Consider the following 19,357-nt stretch of genomic DNA (forward strand, 5'->3'; position numbering starts at 1 on the left):
TTCCACATGCCCCCTGGACCTTCCTATATGGCCCGAAGATCTCCCCTCATGCCATCAGACCTTCCACATGCCACCTGGACCTTCCCACATGGCTCCAAAATCTCCTCTCATGACATCAGACCTTCCACATGCCCCCAGGACCTTCCCATATGGCCCCAAAATCTCCTCTCATGTCATCAGACTTCCAACATACCCCAAGGACATTCCCACAAGGCCCCAAGATCTCCCATTATTACATCAGATCTCCCACATGCCCCTTCCATGTCCTGCAGACTTCCCCACATTTTATTAAACATTTTTGCTATAGTGTCGTCATATTTCATTGTACTTTACATGCCATCAAACCTTACAAATTGATATGTACACACACACACACACACATATACTGACACACATAAACAATATAAACTCACTGACATAAATTATAAACAAATGTGTCAAATATTTTTACAAAATATTTTTTTTTTAAATCTTTCAATATTGGAAAACGCTTTATTCAAAATAATTGTACTTGCCTGCCATACTTAGGTGTGACATTGAACATGGTTGTGCATCTGTTCACCCATGCCACTTCTGATTGGCGGTCACTTACCATGGGGAGAAGGTGCAGATGTGGAAGGTGGGCAGTGGGACACCTGGAGAAGGTGGCAGATGGACAGCCAGGGAAGAGGCCATGGCAACAGCTCGGGAAAGCAGGCAGAGGTTCAGCGTGGAAAGAGGCAAAGCAGCAGCTGGGAAAGGCGGGTCGTTGGACAGCCATTGAAGGCGGGTATAGGAACAGCCTGAGAAGGTGGTAAAGGCACAGCCAGGGAAGGTGGTTTGATGGGAAAGCTGGAGAAGGTGGCAGAAGAACTGCTGGTGAAGGGGCAGAAGAACTGCAGACAAGGGTTCCTCATAGAGACTGCTGGGGAACTTCTAATGTTCTTCTTTTACTGTGCGCTCTAGCTGCGACTGCACACATCATGTTCACATTGCCTCCTTTTTTAGCATAGGAGAGCTGGTAGTAGGGGCATATGGGGAGGCAGGAGAGAAGATCTCCAGATGCCAGTGACAGAGGTGCCTGCTGCTACTGCCGGTGCTGATGACAGGGGGATCTGCTGTTGCCAGTGCTAGTGATGGGTGCCCACTGCTGCCGATTCTGATGACAGGGGGGCTTGCTGCTGCCGGAGCTGATGAAGGGGGTCTGTTGCTGCCTGTGCTGATGAAAGGGGGCCTGGCGCCTATGACATAGGGGGCTGCTGCTGCCAGTACTGATGACAGGAGGGCCTGCTGTTGCCCAGCAATGATGGCAGTGGGGCTTGCTGCTGCCGCTGCTGATGAAAGGGGTGCCTGCTGCTGCCTGTGCTAATAAAAGGGGGCCCTGCTGTTGCCCAGCGCTGATGACATGGAGGCCTGCTGTAGCTGGTGCAGATGACAGGGGGTTCTGCTGTTGCCCAGTGCTGATGACATGGGGGCCTGCTGTATCCAGTGCTGATGACAGAAGGTCCTGCTGTTGCCCAGAACTGATTAAAAGGAGGCCTGCTGTTGCCTGGGGCTGATGACAGGGGTGCCTGCTGCTGATGTTAGGGGGCCACTGCTGCTGACTCTGATGACAGGAGTTCCTGCTGCTGCCTGTGATGAAAAAAGGGGGGGCTGCTGTTGCCCGGTGCTGATGAAAAGGAGGCCTGCTGTTGCCTGGCGCTGATGACAGGGATGCCTGCTGCTGCCTGGCGCTGATGACAGGGATGCCTGCTGCTGATGTTGGGGGCCCACTGCTGCTGACTCTGATGACAAGTGTTCCTGCTGCTGCCTGTGATGATAAAAGGGAGGGCTGCTGTTGGCCGGCGCTGATGACAGCGGGACCTGCTGCTGTCGAAGTTGTTGAAAGGATGACCTGCTGCTGCTGATGATACTGATGATCGGGGTCCACTGCCGCAACTCTTATGAAAGGGGGCCTGTTGCTGCCGGTGCTGATGGGATGGATGGGACTACAGCTCCAGAACTCCACATAAAAATAGGCCCATCATCATGACATTATCATAACCATCCATCCACCTACAGTAGCTAGCAACACGATAGGCCATAATTCATAACTACAGTACTGATATCGCATTTCTATTTTCCTCACAAAATGATGCAGTTTTTCTACTTTTGCTCATTTATGGAGACATTTGGGCTGATAGTGTAGGGGGTGTACACACCCACATGGCACTGGCCACACCCACACAGCACTGGCCGCACCTTCTCCACTCTCCACATATAGGCCCTTGATCATGTTCAGTCCCAGGCTTCTATTGCCCTGAGCGTGACAACATAGCATAAGTACAGTACAAACAATATTGTAATATAATATTATAACACCACAGACTTGGTAGGACAAATAACATGTGGTTAGGGCTTGCAGACTTATATTGATGTGGGCAAGACGTACGGTTTCTTGGTTCTCTTTGATGCTCAGGATAGAGTTTAGTCAGCATTTAAACAATTACTTCTACAATTTATTAGGCTTATTCTGGGGCAGAAAGTTAATTATTTTCTTTGAGTCCATTGGGTGACACTGGGCGCCGCCCTTTGCAATCTTGTTACAGTTGGTCTTCCTTTTTTCCTCCTTTGCTCTTTTTTATCCTCATTCCTTTCCTGTGGGGTTTCAGCGTAACTGGAGTGCTTCCGGAAGGCAGGCGGTCTAAGAGGGACGAGCACGGACAAGGTTTTAAATTTTAGAATGGCTGCACTCTTCCTGCACCCACTATACCTCACCATAATCCCTGTGTCCCCCAATGACCTCAAAATGAAGGATTTAACATAAGCATCAAAGTCCTCGCTAATCTGTATACAGAAGTGGATTGGAATAGAAAGCCAGCCCGGGAAATTTAAGGAAGCAGCCGTAATTGAGGTGGGGTCTGTTGGGTTGGTGAGGCGCATAGAGTGGGCAGGATACTCCCTCCTCATGGGGCCGGATTCGGATATGATACAGTCATGGCCTTCCTTACCTCTTTTGCTGCAGTTGCATCTGCAACTCTATGCTAATGCTGCTACAATGTACACACATGCATCCAAAAGTGCAAGGACTGAGATGCCCACTTTCAGTGTCTACAGGTGCTGCAATCATGCTCACCATCGGTTGCACTATTGAAACTTGCAGATGAAAAACATTGCTTAAGAAAAAAATAAAACACACTAGCCCCCACAGGAAAAACAAACAAACAAACAAACAAACAAACAAATAAACACAATGGCCCCTACAAGAAAAAACACATTGTATCCCACAGGAAAAAAAAAAACACATTGGCCCCTGACAGGAAAAGACAAACACATTGGCCCTGGGAGGAAAAAAATAAACCACATTGGCACCAGCAGGAGAAAAACAAAACACATTGGCAACCCATAAGAAAAAAATAAAACACAATGGCCCCTGGCAGGAAAAATAAATCACATTGGCCAACACAGGAAAAATTAAACACGAACTGGTATCTCAGCATATATGAATTATTGTACATTTATATGCATGGTACATTGTAGCCAGCGAGAGGGGGCATGTGGGGACAATTCATGGCAAATGGGAGCCTGAGGTCGTATGAGGGAATATTGAAACAAGTGTGTGGTATATGTATCATGTGGTTAAGTTTTGGATCAAGTGATGAGTATGCCGGGGAATATTGGGATAATCCATGGGGGCTATTGAGACTGTTTTGGGGCTGTTATTTCATTTCTGGTAATAAGGGTAATGTTCACCCCTGATAGTCTATCCCATCACTGCCCTACGCAGAGCTGTACTGTTACCCCTCGCACTCTCCACTTCTGCCTCTCCTCCAGAAGTCAGCCAATATGATTTATTATAGTAACTACAGTACTATAACCCAATGACCCTACCCTCATCTGTAAGATGCTGCATCATGACACCACCAAAAAGTCAGAGCCATACCCCGATTCACAGTGAATGGTGTCATGCCCACTTTACTAGGGAAGAGTAAGGGATCTCCAAAGGGAAGATGGAGGTTACCTGCTCTCCTTTGTGTCAGGTAGAACACCCCAAGAGCCATTAGTCTCCTGTAGATTCCGGGAGAACGGGTAGTACGTAAATGCCTAAATTGTGTTAAGGACATTTTGTATCTTACATTCTCCTGTTACTTTACCAGACGGATGTCACCGGCTGCCTGAACGCTTTGGTCAACACAAGTATCTTCAACCTCACAGGTTCTGAGTATTTTGATTACAATGTTGACGTAAACGCAGACGTCAAGGAGATTGGCACAGGTGAGAGCACAGCAAGGTGTCATGTCTGACCACATGTTGAGGGACCTGCTCACCTCACCCCCGTTATCCAGCTTTCTATCACTTGGAATGTAACAAAACATCAGAGCTGTATTATACGCACGTCAGTCACATCTCCTCCAACGACTGACGGGACATAACTGTGTGTTCTTACATAGGCAAAGTCTGAGAGATGTGTCGCTGGTACTGCGGACTATGGTGGTACAGAAGCGTCTGTACGGTACGCTGGTTCCTGGATTAATATTTGCACCAAGTATAGGCTCAATTTATTATCAGGCCACTATGTTTTATAGTCTGTATTGTATTACCTGATTAGTTACACATAGGGGGTAATTCCAAGTTGATCGCAGCAGGATTTTTGTTAGCAGTTGGGCAAAACCATGTGCACTGCAGGGGGGGCAGATATAACATGTGCAGAGAGAGTTAGATTTGGGTGTGGTGAGTTCAATCTGCAATCTAATTTGCAGTGTAAAAATAAAGCAGCCAGTATTTACCCTGCACAGAAATAAAATAACCCACCCAAATCTATCTCTTTCTGCACATGTTATATCTGCCTCCCCTGCAGTGCACATGGTTTTGCCCAACTGCTAACAAAATTCCTGCTGCGATCAACTTGGAATTACCCCCATAGTGTAGTTTAAGCTTTCTATAAGTGATGTATAAGTGACTGTGAGTTTTGCACCGCAGACTCCCTGCGAGACTCCCATAACACGCCTATGAGACAGAGTTTTTGTTTGGGTTCACTTCAGGCCACCGCCCAGGAATGCCCACCACTTTGCCGCTCCAATTCTGAAACCATCTGACCCGATTGCAACAGTGCCTTTGGTAGGGATCACGGAATCAGGAATTTTTAAGGATGTTTAATATTCCCGATTCCCCGACCCGGCCTTCGCTGATATATGGGGGCCTTAAGAGTCAGAAGCTCTCAGCCAATGAGCGGATGCTGCCATAGAAACCATCCGCTGATTGACTGAGAGCATGGCTGCAGGAAGTAAGACACCGAAGCCATTGCAGCTGCATATGAGCTTGCAGTCACAGGCTGAGACCCCACCAAAAATGGTCACATCATGCCTGCTTTTTTGACACCACTTCCTCTAACCGCCTCCAAACGGTTCCTAACTATCAATCACTTTGCGAATAAATCCTCTCTGCGTCCGCCATTGCAAGACTATCGTGGCACATGTGCAATGCGACTTAGACACATGTGCAGTCAGCCAATAATCGCTCAACAACGTAAAAATCGGTTTGTGTATATCTCTGAATCAGGCCCCAATGTCCACATGCAGACATGCTTATGTATATGATACTAGAGATGTGCATGCTCGGTTTTCTGAAAACCAAACCTGCCCAAACTTCCGATTTCTGTGTGAATCCAAGCCTTGGCTTTGGGTTCCCTGCAGGGCTCGGATTCCAAAACTAAATGCTCTAACTGCCTGCATTGCAGCCCAGAGCTCCTAATACAGAGGCAGCATTAACAATAGGTGCACACTGGTGTCGCAGTACAGCCCAGAGCTCCTAATACAGGGGCAGCATTAACCACCGGTGCACACTGGTGTTGTAACTGCCCACAGTGCAGCCCAGAGCTCCTAATACAGGGGCAGCCTTAACCATAGGTGCACACTGGTGTTGTAACTGCCCACAGTGCAGCCCAGAGCTCCTAATAGTAATACAGGGCAGCATTAACCCTTTTATTGGTGCACACTGGTGCTAAGTGCCCACAAAAGTTTTTTGTGTGTGCCAATTTCCAAACATGCCAGTGTGCCGCCATTACTATTAGTGCAGTGAGTTGCAGCAGTGTACAAAAAAAAAATATAAAAATAAAACTTGTGTGTGTTCAGGGCCAGGCAGTGGCACTGTGTTACAATATCGGTGGTCATTCCGAGTTGTTTGCTCGTTGCCGATTTTTGCTATGCTGCGATTTGTTGCTAAATGCGCATGGTACGCAGCACGCATGCGCTAAGTTATTTTACACAAAACTTAGTAGATTTGCTGTGGATCCTGCGGCATATTTCAGTCGCACTGCTGATCGGTGAGTGATTGACAGGAAAGGGGCGTTTCTGGGTGTAACTGAGCGTTTTCCGGGAGTGTGCTAAAAAACGCAGGCGTGTCATGGAAAAACGCGGGAGTATCTGGAAAAACGGGGGAGTGGCTGGCCGAACGCAGGGCGTGTTTGTGACGTCAAACCAGGAACTAAATGGACCAAGCTGATCGCAATCTAGGAGTAGGTCTGGAGCTACTCAGAAACTGCCAGAAAATATTTAGTAGCAATTCTGCTAATCTTTCGTTCGCTATTCTGCTAAGCTAAGATACACTCCCAGAGGGCGGCGGCCTAGCGTGTGCAATGCTGCTAAAAGCAGCTAACGAGCGAACAACTCGAAATGAGGGCCATAGCTCAATAGGTGCTGAACCACCACGTTAATAATATAAGCACTATGAGAGTCGCAGTGTAAAGTTGTGATCTGTATAAAAAACTAAAAAATATTTGTATTTTCTAAAACTTGTGTGTGTTCAAGGCCAGGCAGTGGCACTAAGGCCCTCATTCCGAGTTGTTCGCTCGCTAGCCGCTTTTCGCAGCAGTGCACACGCTAAGCCGCCGCCCTCTGGGAGTGAATCTTAGCTTAGCAGAATTGCGAACGAAAGAATCGCAATATTGCGAAAAGATTTTTCTGTGCAGTTTCTGAGTAGCTCGAGACTTACTCTTCCAGTGCGATCAGTTCAGTGCTTGTCGTTCCTGGTTTGACGTCACAAACACACCCAGCGTTCACCCAGACACTCCCCCGTTTCTCCAGCCACTCCCGCGTTTTTCCCAGAAACGGCAGCGTTTTTTCACACACACCCATAAAACGGCCAGTTTCCGCCCAGAAACAACCACTTCCTGTCAATCACACTCCGATCACCAGAACGAAGAAAAAACCTTGTAATGCCGTTAGTAAAATACCAAACTTCTTAGCAAATTTACTTGGCGCAGCCGCACTGCGAACATTGCGCATGCGCAGTTAGCGGAAAATCCCTTGCGATGCGAAGAAAATTAACGAGCGATCAACTCGGAATGACCCCCTATGTTACAATAACACTCAGTAGGTGCCGTGCCACCACATTAATAATTTAAGCGCTGTGAGTTGATATGGATCACAGTTAGTGGATAGAAGAGAAGGAGCAGCAACAAAGTACTAGTGCTGTAGCTGTTGGCAGTCATGATGTTAAAAAAAATATCCCCTCTAATACAGGGAAAGTTTACTGCTGAAAAACATTGGCAACATGCCATATAACAAACATAGTTGCAAGGAAAGGCTCAGGTATTGGCCGTTATTTACAATTGGTGGCTCTAGAACTGCTGTCAGGCATCTTCTTCTGTAACCTCACATGATGATGCAACACCTTCTCACTCAGAGTCTAGTAGAGGTGACCAATGTTAAACAGGCAAATCATGGCAGAAAAAAACTCACTAAGGCTGAAGAACAATCTGTGTGTTCAGAAACACACACCCTGAAAGAGTCTAGGGGTGTCCACATTAGTTATGTGTGAATCTGATATTTCTGATACTGTACTCATAGAGAAGCCTCCTTCCACCATTTCTGCACCTTATGCAAATGTGGGGATGAGTAGTACAAGAAAGATTATGAAATAGAAATTGAGGATGCCAGTATGGAAGTGCAAGAGGGTGAGGAGAATATCTGTGTACTATCTGACGTTAATGAGTATATTGATGAGGATGTTGATGATGTTGTTTGTGTAAGTCAGCCATCAGAGGCATCAGTTCTTGCTTGTGATAAAAAGAAAGCTATTGTCATGCATGGGCATAAAGTAAAAAATCCACCTCTTGGGTATGGAATTATTTTTAGCCAAATCATGACATTTATGAAGGCATATATGTACTATTTGTGAGGCCAAAGTTAGTAGAGGTAGCTTAACCATCTAGGCGCCTCCTCCCTATTATGTCATTTGCAGCGAGTTCATGAACTTTATTTAACAAAATTATAACAATTTGTAAAACAGTAACAAGCAGTCCAGTATCAGTTACTAAAGTTGGAGAAATTATGTGGCAGCATATAAGGGATATATTAGTGCACAAGCAGATCTACCTGTATTTGCCACATTTATTTGCCATTTGGATCTTGATATGCACAAAGACAGTAGCTATCATTGGACTTCAATACTTTCCACCTGAACCACCATGCTTGCAGTATATGGACATCCAATGGATGGTCTTTACAGCCTGTTACCTTGCAACATTTTGCTAAAAAAAATACTTCTGGACATCCATCTGATGCATATGGTAATGCCTGCAGCTTATTCGGCTTCAGTGAACAGAGTGCCTTGCTAAAGTATTCACCCCCCCTTTGCATTTTTCATGTTTTGTTGCCTCACAACCTGGAATTAAAATGGATTGTTTGAAGGTTTGCATCATTTCATTCACAGAACATGCCTACAACTTTGAAGATTTTTGTTTTTGTTATTGTGACGCAAACAACAAATAGGATAAAATAACAGAAAACTTCAGCGTGCATAACTATTCACCGACCTAAAGTCAGTACTTTGTAGAGCCACCTCTTGCGGCAATTACAGCTGCAAGTCACTTTGGATAAGTCTCTATGAGCTTGTCACATCTTGCCACTGGGATTTTTGCCCATTCCTCAAGGCAAAACTGCTCCAGCTCCTTCATGTTGGATGGTTTCCACTTGTGAACAGCAATCTTCAAGTCTGACCACAGATTCTCAATTGGATTGAGATCTGGGCTTTGACTAGGCCATTCCAACACATGTAAATGTTTCCCCTTAAACCACTCGAGTGTTGCTTTAGCAGTATGCTTCGGGTCATTGTCCTGGTGGAAGGTGAACCTCCATCCCGGTCTCAAATCACAGGCAGACTGAAACAGGTTTTGCTCAAGAATATCCCTGTATTTAGCACCATCCATCTTTCCCTCGACTCGAAACAGTTTCCCAGTCCCTGCTGCTGAATAACATCCCCACAGCATGATGCTGCCACTACCATGTTTCACTGTTCACTGGTCACATGCGCAGATGCACCAGTCTCTGCTGTGGAACTCTGCAGCTTCTTCAGGGTTACCTTTGGTCTCTGTGCTGCCTCTCTGATTAATGCCCTCCTTGCCCGGTCTGTGAGTTTTGGTGGCCGGCCCTCTCTTGGCTGGTTTGTTGTGGTACCATGTTCTTTCCATTTGAAGATGACGGATTTGATGGTGCTTCCGGGGGATCATCAAAGATTTGGATATTTTTTTATAACCCAACCCTGAGTTGTACTTCTCAACAACTTTGTCCCTGACTTGTTTGGAGAGCTCTTTGGTCTTCACAGTGTGATGCCTCTTGCTTAGTGGTGTTGCAGCCTCTGGGGCCTTTCATAAAAGGTGTGTTTATACTGACAGATCATGTGACACTTACTGTAGATTGCACACAGGTGGACTTTATTTCACTAATTATGTGACTTCTGAAGGTAACTGGTTGCACCAGAACTTTTGCGGGCTTCATAGCAAAGGGGTTGAATACATATGCACATGCCAATTTTAAGATTTTTAGTTATAATTTTTTTTTTCTCATTTTACTTCACCAACTTAGACTATTTTGTGCAGATCCATCACATAAAATTCAGATAAAAAAAATGAAATTACAGGTTGTAATGTAACAAAATAGGTAAAAAGCCAAGGGGGGTGAATACTTTAGCAAGGCACTGTATTTGTGGGGAAACTAGTAATCTGATATATATTCTTTTATATGTGGCTTTTAATTAACTGTGTTTAGTAATTTGAATCAATTGACACTATAATAATCCCTCATTTTCTACTTTACTACACCAGTCCTCCCCTGCCTGTGTGGGGAGGGATTGCACCCCCCATGGATCTACCCCTGCTGAGGGGCAAATGCTTCCCCTCCCCGTGCATGTCATACAGTATTATCTTTTAGTACTTCTTTTTTTTTTAGGGGGAGTGGACACACCTCCCCAATTAGGCCGGCTCCTCTCTACGGGGGAGACGTCATGACGTCTCTCCCATAGCAGCACCGCACTAACACTAGAGGTCAATAATGACCTCTAGTGTCTGTCAGTGGAGCTGGCTGCAGTGGGCGCCCACACAGCCCACGGCGCCTGTTGCAGCCGGGGAGAGGGGAGCGGGGATCAGTATCAAGTCAACTCTTGCCACGGCGGCGCCGGCGCCCTGGGGACAGCTGCGCCCTGGGCAAAAATCCTGCTTGCCTGTGGCAAGAACCGCTACTGTACAGTCTATGAGGCAGGATAGATTAGAATTTTGGACTTTGTCCCTCTTTATATAATATAAGCAATAATCAGTACCCCTTGCTTCCTCTATCACTGACCCTAACTGTAATTTGTCTGTTGTTTGTTTTAGGAGTGAACTTTACTGTTTCCCAAATTATTCCTATTTCATTTTCTGCTGGTATGCTAAGTTTTGTAGAAATGGACTTTTATTACAAAGCCGGACATCAGTACAAAATAACGGTGAGCGATGGCTGAGAAGTGAACACCGGAGTGCAAAATAATCTGTTCAAAACATGTGACTTTATTAAATACTACGTGATGTTTACTTTATCTGGTATAGTCAGTGGCGCACACGGTGGAAGGGGAAGGGGGTTCTGAGTACCCAGAAACCCCTCCCCTCCTGACAGACCAATGTTTTTTTAATTTAACAGGTCACTTGCCGTGGCCCGCAATTAAGCCCCGCCCCTTGAGCACTGGCTCTGCCCCTCTTCAGAAACCTGCCAATCGTGGGTTGTGCAGACTGCAGAGGGAAGATTCGTCCTTGCTGAGCGTACACACAGCTGCAGCATGATCTCTGCCTCCATCTGTCCCTCGTCCACTGTCCAACGCTGCTGCTGCTCATGCTGTTACCATATAAGAGATTCATTTTTATAACATATTTCAATCTTAAACATATGGAAACATCATATATATATATATATATATATATATATATATATAAAAACAAATATAAAACCACAGCACTTGCCACCCCAGAGGCGGAGTGCAGTATGTCTGCACTCACCACTCATAGGGGGTGATTCCGAGTTGTTCGCTCGCTAGCTGCTTTTAGCAGCATTGCACACGCTAGGCCGCCGCCCTCTGGGAGTGAATCTTAGCTTAGCAGAATTGCGAATAGAAATTTCTTAGCAGTTTCTGAGTAGCTCCAGACTTACTCAGCCATTGCGACCAGCTCAGTCCTTTTCGTTCCTGGTTTGATGTCACAAACACACCCAGCGTTTGCCCAACCACTCCCCCGTTTCTCCAGCCACTCCTGCGTTTTGCAACTCGAACGCCTGCTTTTTTCCGCACACTCCCATAAAACGGCCAGTTTCCGCCCAGAAACACCCACTTCCTGTCAATCACACTACGATCAGCACAGCGACGAAAAAGCTTTGTTATGCCGTGAGTAAAATACCTAACTTTTGTGTAAAATAACTAAGCTTATGCGCTCTGCGAACCTTGCGCATGCGCAGTAAGCGACTAATCGCAGTATAGCGAAAATCGGCAACGAGCGAACAACTCGGAATGACCTCCATAGGGTGGGGTGCATGTAACCCATATATATATATATATATATATATATGTATATTATTGTGTATGTATGTATCTATCTATCTATCTATCTATCTATCTATCTATCTATCTATCTATCTATCTATCTGCTGTGTGTGTATGTGTATATATTATATATATATATAATATATTTGTGTGTGTGTGCATATGTACCTGCTGAGTATATATGTACCTGCTATGTGTGTGTGTGTGTGTGTGTGTGTGTGTATATATATATATATATATATTGTCAACAATACTAATGTCCCTTCAGGTCCTCTACAGCAGTGGTTCTCAACCTCGGTCCACAACTACCCCCAACAGTTCATGTTTTCCAGGTCTCCTCACAGGATACCAAGTGAAATAATTTGCTCCACCTGTGGGTCTTTTAAAATGTGTCGGTGAGTAATGAATACACCTGGTCAACTGCTAGGCACCTGCGTTTCTATAATGGGTGCAGTGTGTGCGGTGCACACGGGCACCTGAGTCCAGAGGGGGCCCCCACCGCACACGCGCACCCATTTTCTAAATACTCACCCCTCCGGAGACCCGCGGCGACGTCCACGGCAGTATTTAAACTCTGTGAAAATGGCCCAGCAGAGTTCTGCGCATGCGCAGTAGAGAAATCTCAGGGAAAATGTCCGCCGTGCCATTTTCCCGGAGATCTGCGCATGCGCAGTACAGTCTGAGCGCTCTAGTGCTCAGACTCTCAGCGCTGCTGGCAGAGAGGAGGGGCCCCAACGGAGGAGGCTGCAGCCGGGCCTCCTCCTCTCTTAAAGCGCCCCTGCTGCTGGGTGACCTGGAAAACATGAACTATTGGGAGTATTTGAGGACCGAGGTCGAGAACCACTGCTCTACAGTATGCCACTATCTGGCGGGCTGGGTCTTGTTAGCATTGTGTGTGTGTGTATATGTGTGTCATGTGAGGCATGCAATGCTGCATAATGGGGGTCATTCCGAGTTGGTCGCTCGTTGCCGATTTTCGCAACGGAGCGATTAAGGCAAAAATACGCATGCGCATGGTTCGCAGTGCGCATGCGGTAAGTATTTAAGCACAAAACTTAGTAGATTTACTCACGTCCGAACGAAGAAATTTCATTGTTGAAGTGATCGGAGTGTGATTGACAGGAAGTGGGTGTTTCTGGGCGGAAACTGGCCGTTTTCTGGGAGTGTGCGGAAAAACGCAGGCGTGTCAGGGAAAAACGCGGGAGTGTCTGGAGAAACGGGGGAGTGGCTGGCCGAACGCTGGGCGTGTGTGTGACGTCAAACCAGGAACAAAACGGCCTGAGCTGATCGCAATCTGTGAGTAAGTCTGGAGCTACTCAGAAACTGCTAAGAAATTTCTATTCGCAATTCTGCTAATCTTTCGTTCGCAATTCTGCTATGCTAAGATTCACTCCCAGAGGGCGGCGGCCTAGCGTGTGCAATGCTGCTAAAAGCAGCTAGCGAGCGAACAACTCGGAATCACCCCCAATGATATAAATGTTGTGTCTGTCGCAGTTGGTGGTGCAAGACCGGAATGGGGCTCCACTCAAGTTTACAAAGGCTTCTGTAGGAGTTACCATTGATGGAAAGGATGAATATAAAATATATGGAAAAACTGACAAGAATGGACGAATAATGTTCAATTTGGACACAGGAAAATGGATCGGTCGAGTCACAATCCAAGTAAGATGATAAGTGTTCCAGTGTTTTCTGTCATGTCTTCCACCCTCATCCCTCAATTATTCCTACATTTTGTATCAAATCTCAGCAACTTTTTGCTTTTTATATATTTTCTCTGTCTTAATACCGTTTCTATAACGCTGTTGCCCTTATCTCTGTCTATGGGGGTAATTCAGACCCGATTGCTCGCTAGGGTTTTTTGCAGCGCTGTGATCAGGTCAGAACTGCGCATGCATATGCACCGCAATGCGCACATGCGTCGCACGGGTACAAAGCGGATCGTTGCTGTGCGATGGGTTTTACGAAGAATCCATTCGCACAGCGGATCGCAAGGAGATTGACAGGAAGAAGGCGTTTGTGGGTGGCAACTGACCGTTTTCTGGGAGTGGTTGGAAAATGGAATTTTAATTACTAACTGGTAAATCCTTTTCTCATAGTCTGTAGAGGATGCTGGGGTTCCATTTAGCACCATGGTGTATAGACGGGTCCCTTGGGAGCCATGGGCACTTTAAGAGTTTAATGGTGTGGGCTGGCTCCTCCCCCTATGCCCCACCTACCAGACTCAGTCTAGAAACTGTGCCCGAGGAGACGGACATACTTCGAGAGAAGGAAATACACAGATAGTGGTGAGATTCATACCAGCTCACACATAACAAAAGGAAAGACAAGCTAACCAGCTTGAAACGATTCAGCATCGGCCGAACAACAAGACTTAACTAAGTAACGATGCAGGAAAACGAAGTGCTGGGTGGGCGGGCAGCCAGCATCCTCTACGGACTACGAGAAAAGGATTTACCGGTAGGTAATTAAAATCCTATTTTCTCTTACGACCTAGAGCAGGCATTCCCAACCACGGTCCTCAAGGCACACCAACAGTGCAGGTTTTAATGATATCCAGGCCAGATGGTTAAATCAAAATAACTGATGTGCTAATTAAGTCACCTGTGCTCAAGCCTGGATATCACTAAAACCTGCACTGTTAGTGTGCCTTGAGGACCGTGGTTGGGAATGCCTGTCCTAGAGGATGCTGGGGTTCCATTTAGTACCATGGGGATGTACCAATGCTCCCAGTACGCGAGGGAGAGTGCGGAGGCTCCTGCAGAACAGATTGACCAAACTGAAGGTCCTCAGAGGCCAAAGTATCAAACCTGTAGAACTTAGCAAACGTGTTCGACCCAGACCAAGTAGCTGCCCGGCAAAGCTGCAAAGCCGAGACACCCCCGGCAGCCACCCAGAAGAACCCACTTTACGGGTAGAGTGGGCCTTAACAGAATTTGGACACACGGCAAGCCTGCCGTAGAATACACATACTGTATAGTGAATCTGATCCAGCGAGAAATCATCTGCTTGGAAGCAGGACACCCAACGTTGTTGGGAGCATAAAGGACAAACAGAGCGTCCGACTTCCTGTGACAAGAATTTCTCATCACATAAATCTTCAAAGCCTTCACAACATCCAAGGACTTTGATGTAATTGAGGAGTCAGTAGCCACTGGCACCACAGTAGGTTAGTTGATATGAAAAGCCAACACAACCTTTGGAAGAAATTGCTGTCACGTTCTGAGCTCAGCCCTATCTTCATGGAAAATCAAGTAGAGGCTCTTGTAGGACAATGCCCCCAATTCTTACACACGCCTAGCAGATGCCAAAGCCAACAGTGTGACAGTCTTCCAAGTAAGAAACTGGACCTCAACCTCCTGTAGAGGTTTGAACCAATCCGATTGCAGGAACTGCAGCACCACATTAAGATCCCACGGTGCCGTAGGAGGTACAAAAGGTGGTTGGATGTGCAGAACCCCTTTCAAGAAAGTCTGAACCTCAGGGAGAGCAGCCAATTTTTTCTGGAAGAAAATGGACAAGGCCGACATCTGGACTTTTATGGAGCCCAAACGTAGGCCCACATCCACACCTGCTTGCAGAAAGAGGAGAAACCGTCCTAGTTGAAACTCCACCGTAGGAAACTTCTTGGATCCACACCAAGATACATACTTTTTACAAATCTGATGGTAATGTTTAGACGTTACTCCCTGCCTAGCCTGTAATAGGGTAGGAATGACCTTTTTCAGAATGCCCTTCCGAGCTAAAATTAGGCGTTCATCCTCCATGCCGTCAGGCCTTGGATTCTCCAGCAGTAATTCCAGAAGATCCGCGTACCAAGCCCTTCTCGGCCAGTCTGGAGCAATGACGATCGGCTGAACTCTTGTTCTTTTTATTAGTTTGAGAATCCTTGGGATGAGCAGAAGTGGAGGAAACACATACACTGACTGGAACACCCACGGAGTTACCAGGGCGTCCACCGCCACTACCTGTGGGTCTCTTGACCTGGAACAGTACCTCCGAAGCTTTTGCTGAGGCGGGAGGCGATCATGTCTATTTGAGGTACACCCCAATGACTTGTTACCTCCTGGATGGAGGCCCCATTCTCCTGGATGGAGATCGTGTCTGCTGATGAAGTCCGCTTCCCAGTTGTCCACTCCCGGAATGAAGATCGCTGACAGTGCTACCGCATTCTATTCTGCCCAGAGGAGGATTCTTGTTACCTCTGACATTGCAGCTCTGCTCTTCGTTCCGCCCTGTTGGTTTATGTAGGACACCGTCGTTACATTGTCCGACTGAACCTGAATGGCCTGATCTTGTAGAAGTTGTGCCGCTTGTAGAAGGCCATTGTACATGGCCCTTAGTTCTAGAATGTTTATCGGAAGGATGGATTCCACACGACCACTTTCCTTGGAAGTTTTCCCCTTGGGTGACTGCTCCCCAACCTCTGAGACTTACATCCGTGGTTAGAAGGATCCAATTCTGAATCCCGAACCTGCGGCCCTCGAGAAGGTGAGAAGTTTGCAGCCACCCGAGGAGTGAAATTCTGGCTGTCAGCGACAGGCGTATCCGCTGGTGCATGTCAAGATGAGATCCTGACCATTTGTCCAGGAGATCCAGTTGGAAGGACCGTGCATGAAATCTTCCATACTGTACACACACACACACACACACACACACACACACACACACACACACACACACACACACACACACACACACACACACACACGTGTCAGACTCAGACACAGATTCCCCCAGAGTACCCTCAGACAGTCACAGAGTATAAGGAGCCAGCCACACAGCGCTCCAGTAGGCAGGTAATATACTAAACTGCCGGCGCTGACTGAGTAACCTCAATAGGATAAGCAGTTCTAATAATCACCCCCCCCCCCCCATCTATAACACCCTGGTACCGCAGAGGATAGCTGGAGTTATGTGGAGGGCAGCGCTCCCTGTCAGCGTCTCTGATCTGCAGGGAGAAAATGGCGCTGGTGAGTGCTGGATCTGCTCTGAGGAGAAGTCCCGCCCCCTGTAATAACGCGTCTTTCCGCACTTATTGTATTATACTGGCCTGAGGTAATTTTTCAGCTAAGAGTGGGATTAGCCCCTGTTAGCTATATGTGACCAGTGTAGGGTATTTACGTGGCCCCAGGTCACACCTCACAGCACCGCGCGTGTGCGTCTGAGTCCTGCGGAGCGCAGCCTGTCAGAGCTGCGTTCCTACCCTTGTGCCGCCATTCCCGCCGGCGACCCACTTCCCGGGCCGCCGGCGTCATACTCACCACTCTTCTATCTTTTGGCTCTGTTAGGGGGTGGCGGCCGTGCTGCGGGAGTGAGCGGTCGCCTCGTGGCCTTGCGATCAGCACCCTCAGGAGCTCAGTGTCCTGTCAGCGGAGATAGAGAACCATTAACTTCTAGAGTTGGTTCCTACTCCCCCCCCTAAGTCCCACGAAGCAGGGAGGCTGTTGCCAGCAGCGTCCCTGTACCTAACACTCTTAGAAAAACAATAAAACCAGAGAAACTCCTAGGAGCTCCCCTAGCTGTGACCGGTTCCTCCAGGCATATTTTATAAACTGAGTCTGGTAGGAGGGGCATAGAGGGAGGAGCCAGCCCACACTATTAAACTCTTAAAGTGCCCATGGCTCCGAAGGGACCCGTCTATACCCCATGGTGCTAAATGGAACCCCAGCATCCTCTAGGACGTAAGAGAAAAACCAGGTGTGTCCAAGCATTTGCAGGGCGGGTGTCTGACGTCAATTCCGGTCCCGAACAGGCTGGATTGATCGCAGCGGCTGAGTAAGTTCTGGGCAACTCAGAAACTGCACAAAGTTTTTTTGTAGCGCTCGGCTGCACATGCGATCGCACACTTGCAAAGCAAAAATACACTCCCCTATGGGCGGCGACTATCTGATTGCAGCGCTGCAAAAAATAGCTAGCGAGTGATCAGGTCTGAATGAGGCCCTATGTCCCATTGGTAACCGGTCTATAGATCTACACACAAAAAAGGTCTACAGTCAATAGGCTGACCACTAATGATCGACATGCATTAGGTCGACATGGTCAAAAGGTCGACATGTCAAAGACAGTCAATTCAAAAGGTCGACAGCGTCAAAAGGTCAACATGAGAATGGCCGACACACATATGGTCGACACAAGTTGTTTTCTTTTTACCTTTTTTTCAACTGTGTCATACTTTACCATCCACGTGGACTGCGATTGGGAATAGTAACCTGTGCTGAGCGCAGCGGTAGCCGTGCGACGGGACCCGGTACACTAATGGGGCTTGTTTGTGGCAAAAAAAAACATTATCTACTTTTTTTGTGTTGACCATTTCCATGTCCACCTTTTGTCCCTGTCCACCTTTTGACCCGTCAATCTTTTCTACTGTCTTCATATTCCATGTCGGCCTTTTGGCCCCGTCGACCTAATGCATGTCCACCATTAGTAGTTGACCTATTGACTGTAGACCTTTTTAGTGTAGATCTAATAAGCCACACCCATCCCATGAACCTCTTTCTTTTCTATTCTTGCTCCCATTTCTTAACTCTCTTCTCTTACTCTTCATTTGTGTCTGTCACTCTGTCCCCTTACACTCTCTTTATCTCCGTCTACTCATCCTCTCACTCTTCCTCTTGTCTCATTGCCCTCTCTCTGATCACTAATACCCCTTTTCCACTGTAGCACGGGTCGCAGCCATGTCGCCTGACACGGCTGCGACCCGTGCTACATCCCCCTTGAATACAGCGCTCACCAACCCGGAATATTGCCGGGTTGGTGACGCTGCTGCTGATGCGGCAGGGGCGGCACTGGGAGATCACATGATCTCCCAGCGCCGCCATCCCATACACTGTGAACGGACAGCTTACCGGGTTGAACACGTGTTCAACCAGGCAAGCTACCCGTGTAGGATTCCCGGATCACTTGATCCGGGAATTTGCAGGGGGCCCTTTTCCACTAGGGAAAAACACGGGTAAATGCACGCCCATTTATCCATGTTTTAAAAGCTAGTGGAAAAGGGGTATTACTCTCACTGTACCCTTATACTCCCTCTTTGGGGTCTATTTATTAAGTCTTGGAGAGATATAAAGTGCTAGCCAATCAGCCCCTATCATTTTTCAAACACAGCCTGTAACATGGCAGTTAGGAGCTGCTTGGCTGGTACTTTATCTCTCTCAAAGGATTAGTAAATAGACCCCTGTGTCTTCTTTATCTTCTCCCAACTACCTTTCTATCCAGTATCTTTGTGTTCTCTCTCTCTCTCTCTCTCTCTCTCTCTCTCTCTCTCTCTCTCATTCTTTCCTTTACTCCCATCTCTCTGTTACTTTACCCTCAGTTTCTCTCTCTCTGGGGGATATGTAGTGGCCAGTATCAACCAATCAGCTTCTACCTCTCATTTTATAAAATGTACTTAATAAATATTAGCTTGAAACTGATTAGTAGTTGCTATGGGCAATTTCTCCATATGAGTATGGGATCTGGTCTGAAGATCGACACTGTCTGGGTCTACAATGTTTAGGACGACCACTATAGATCGACAGTCACTAGGTCGACAGGGTTTCTAGGTCGACATGTTCTATGTCAA

General features: G+C 47.0%; 1 protein-coding gene across 3 annotated transcripts in view; it reads left to right on the forward strand.

Annotated features, from left to right (window-relative positions):
• Nucleotides 1-19,357, forward strand: part of LOC135056859 (alpha-2-macroglobulin-like protein 1) — a 176,405-nt gene that overhangs the window by 44,535 nt on the left and 112,513 nt on the right. For all 3 annotated transcript variants that reach the window (XM_063962532.1, XM_063962531.1, XM_063962533.1), the window contains 3 exons: nt 4,116-4,233; nt 10,607-10,716; nt 13,291-13,458. In XM_063962532.1, coding sequence (XP_063818602.1) covers nt 4,116-4,233; nt 10,607-10,716; nt 13,291-13,458 — 396 coding nt within the window. The remainder of the gene's footprint in view (nt 1-4,115; nt 4,234-10,606; nt 10,717-13,290; nt 13,459-19,357) is intronic.

Source organism: Pseudophryne corroboree, chromosome 3, assembly GCF_028390025.1.
Source record: "Pseudophryne corroboree isolate aPseCor3 chromosome 3, aPseCor3.hap2, whole genome shotgun sequence".
NCBI classification, from domain to species: Eukaryota; Metazoa; Chordata; class Amphibia; order Anura; family Myobatrachidae; genus Pseudophryne; species Pseudophryne corroboree.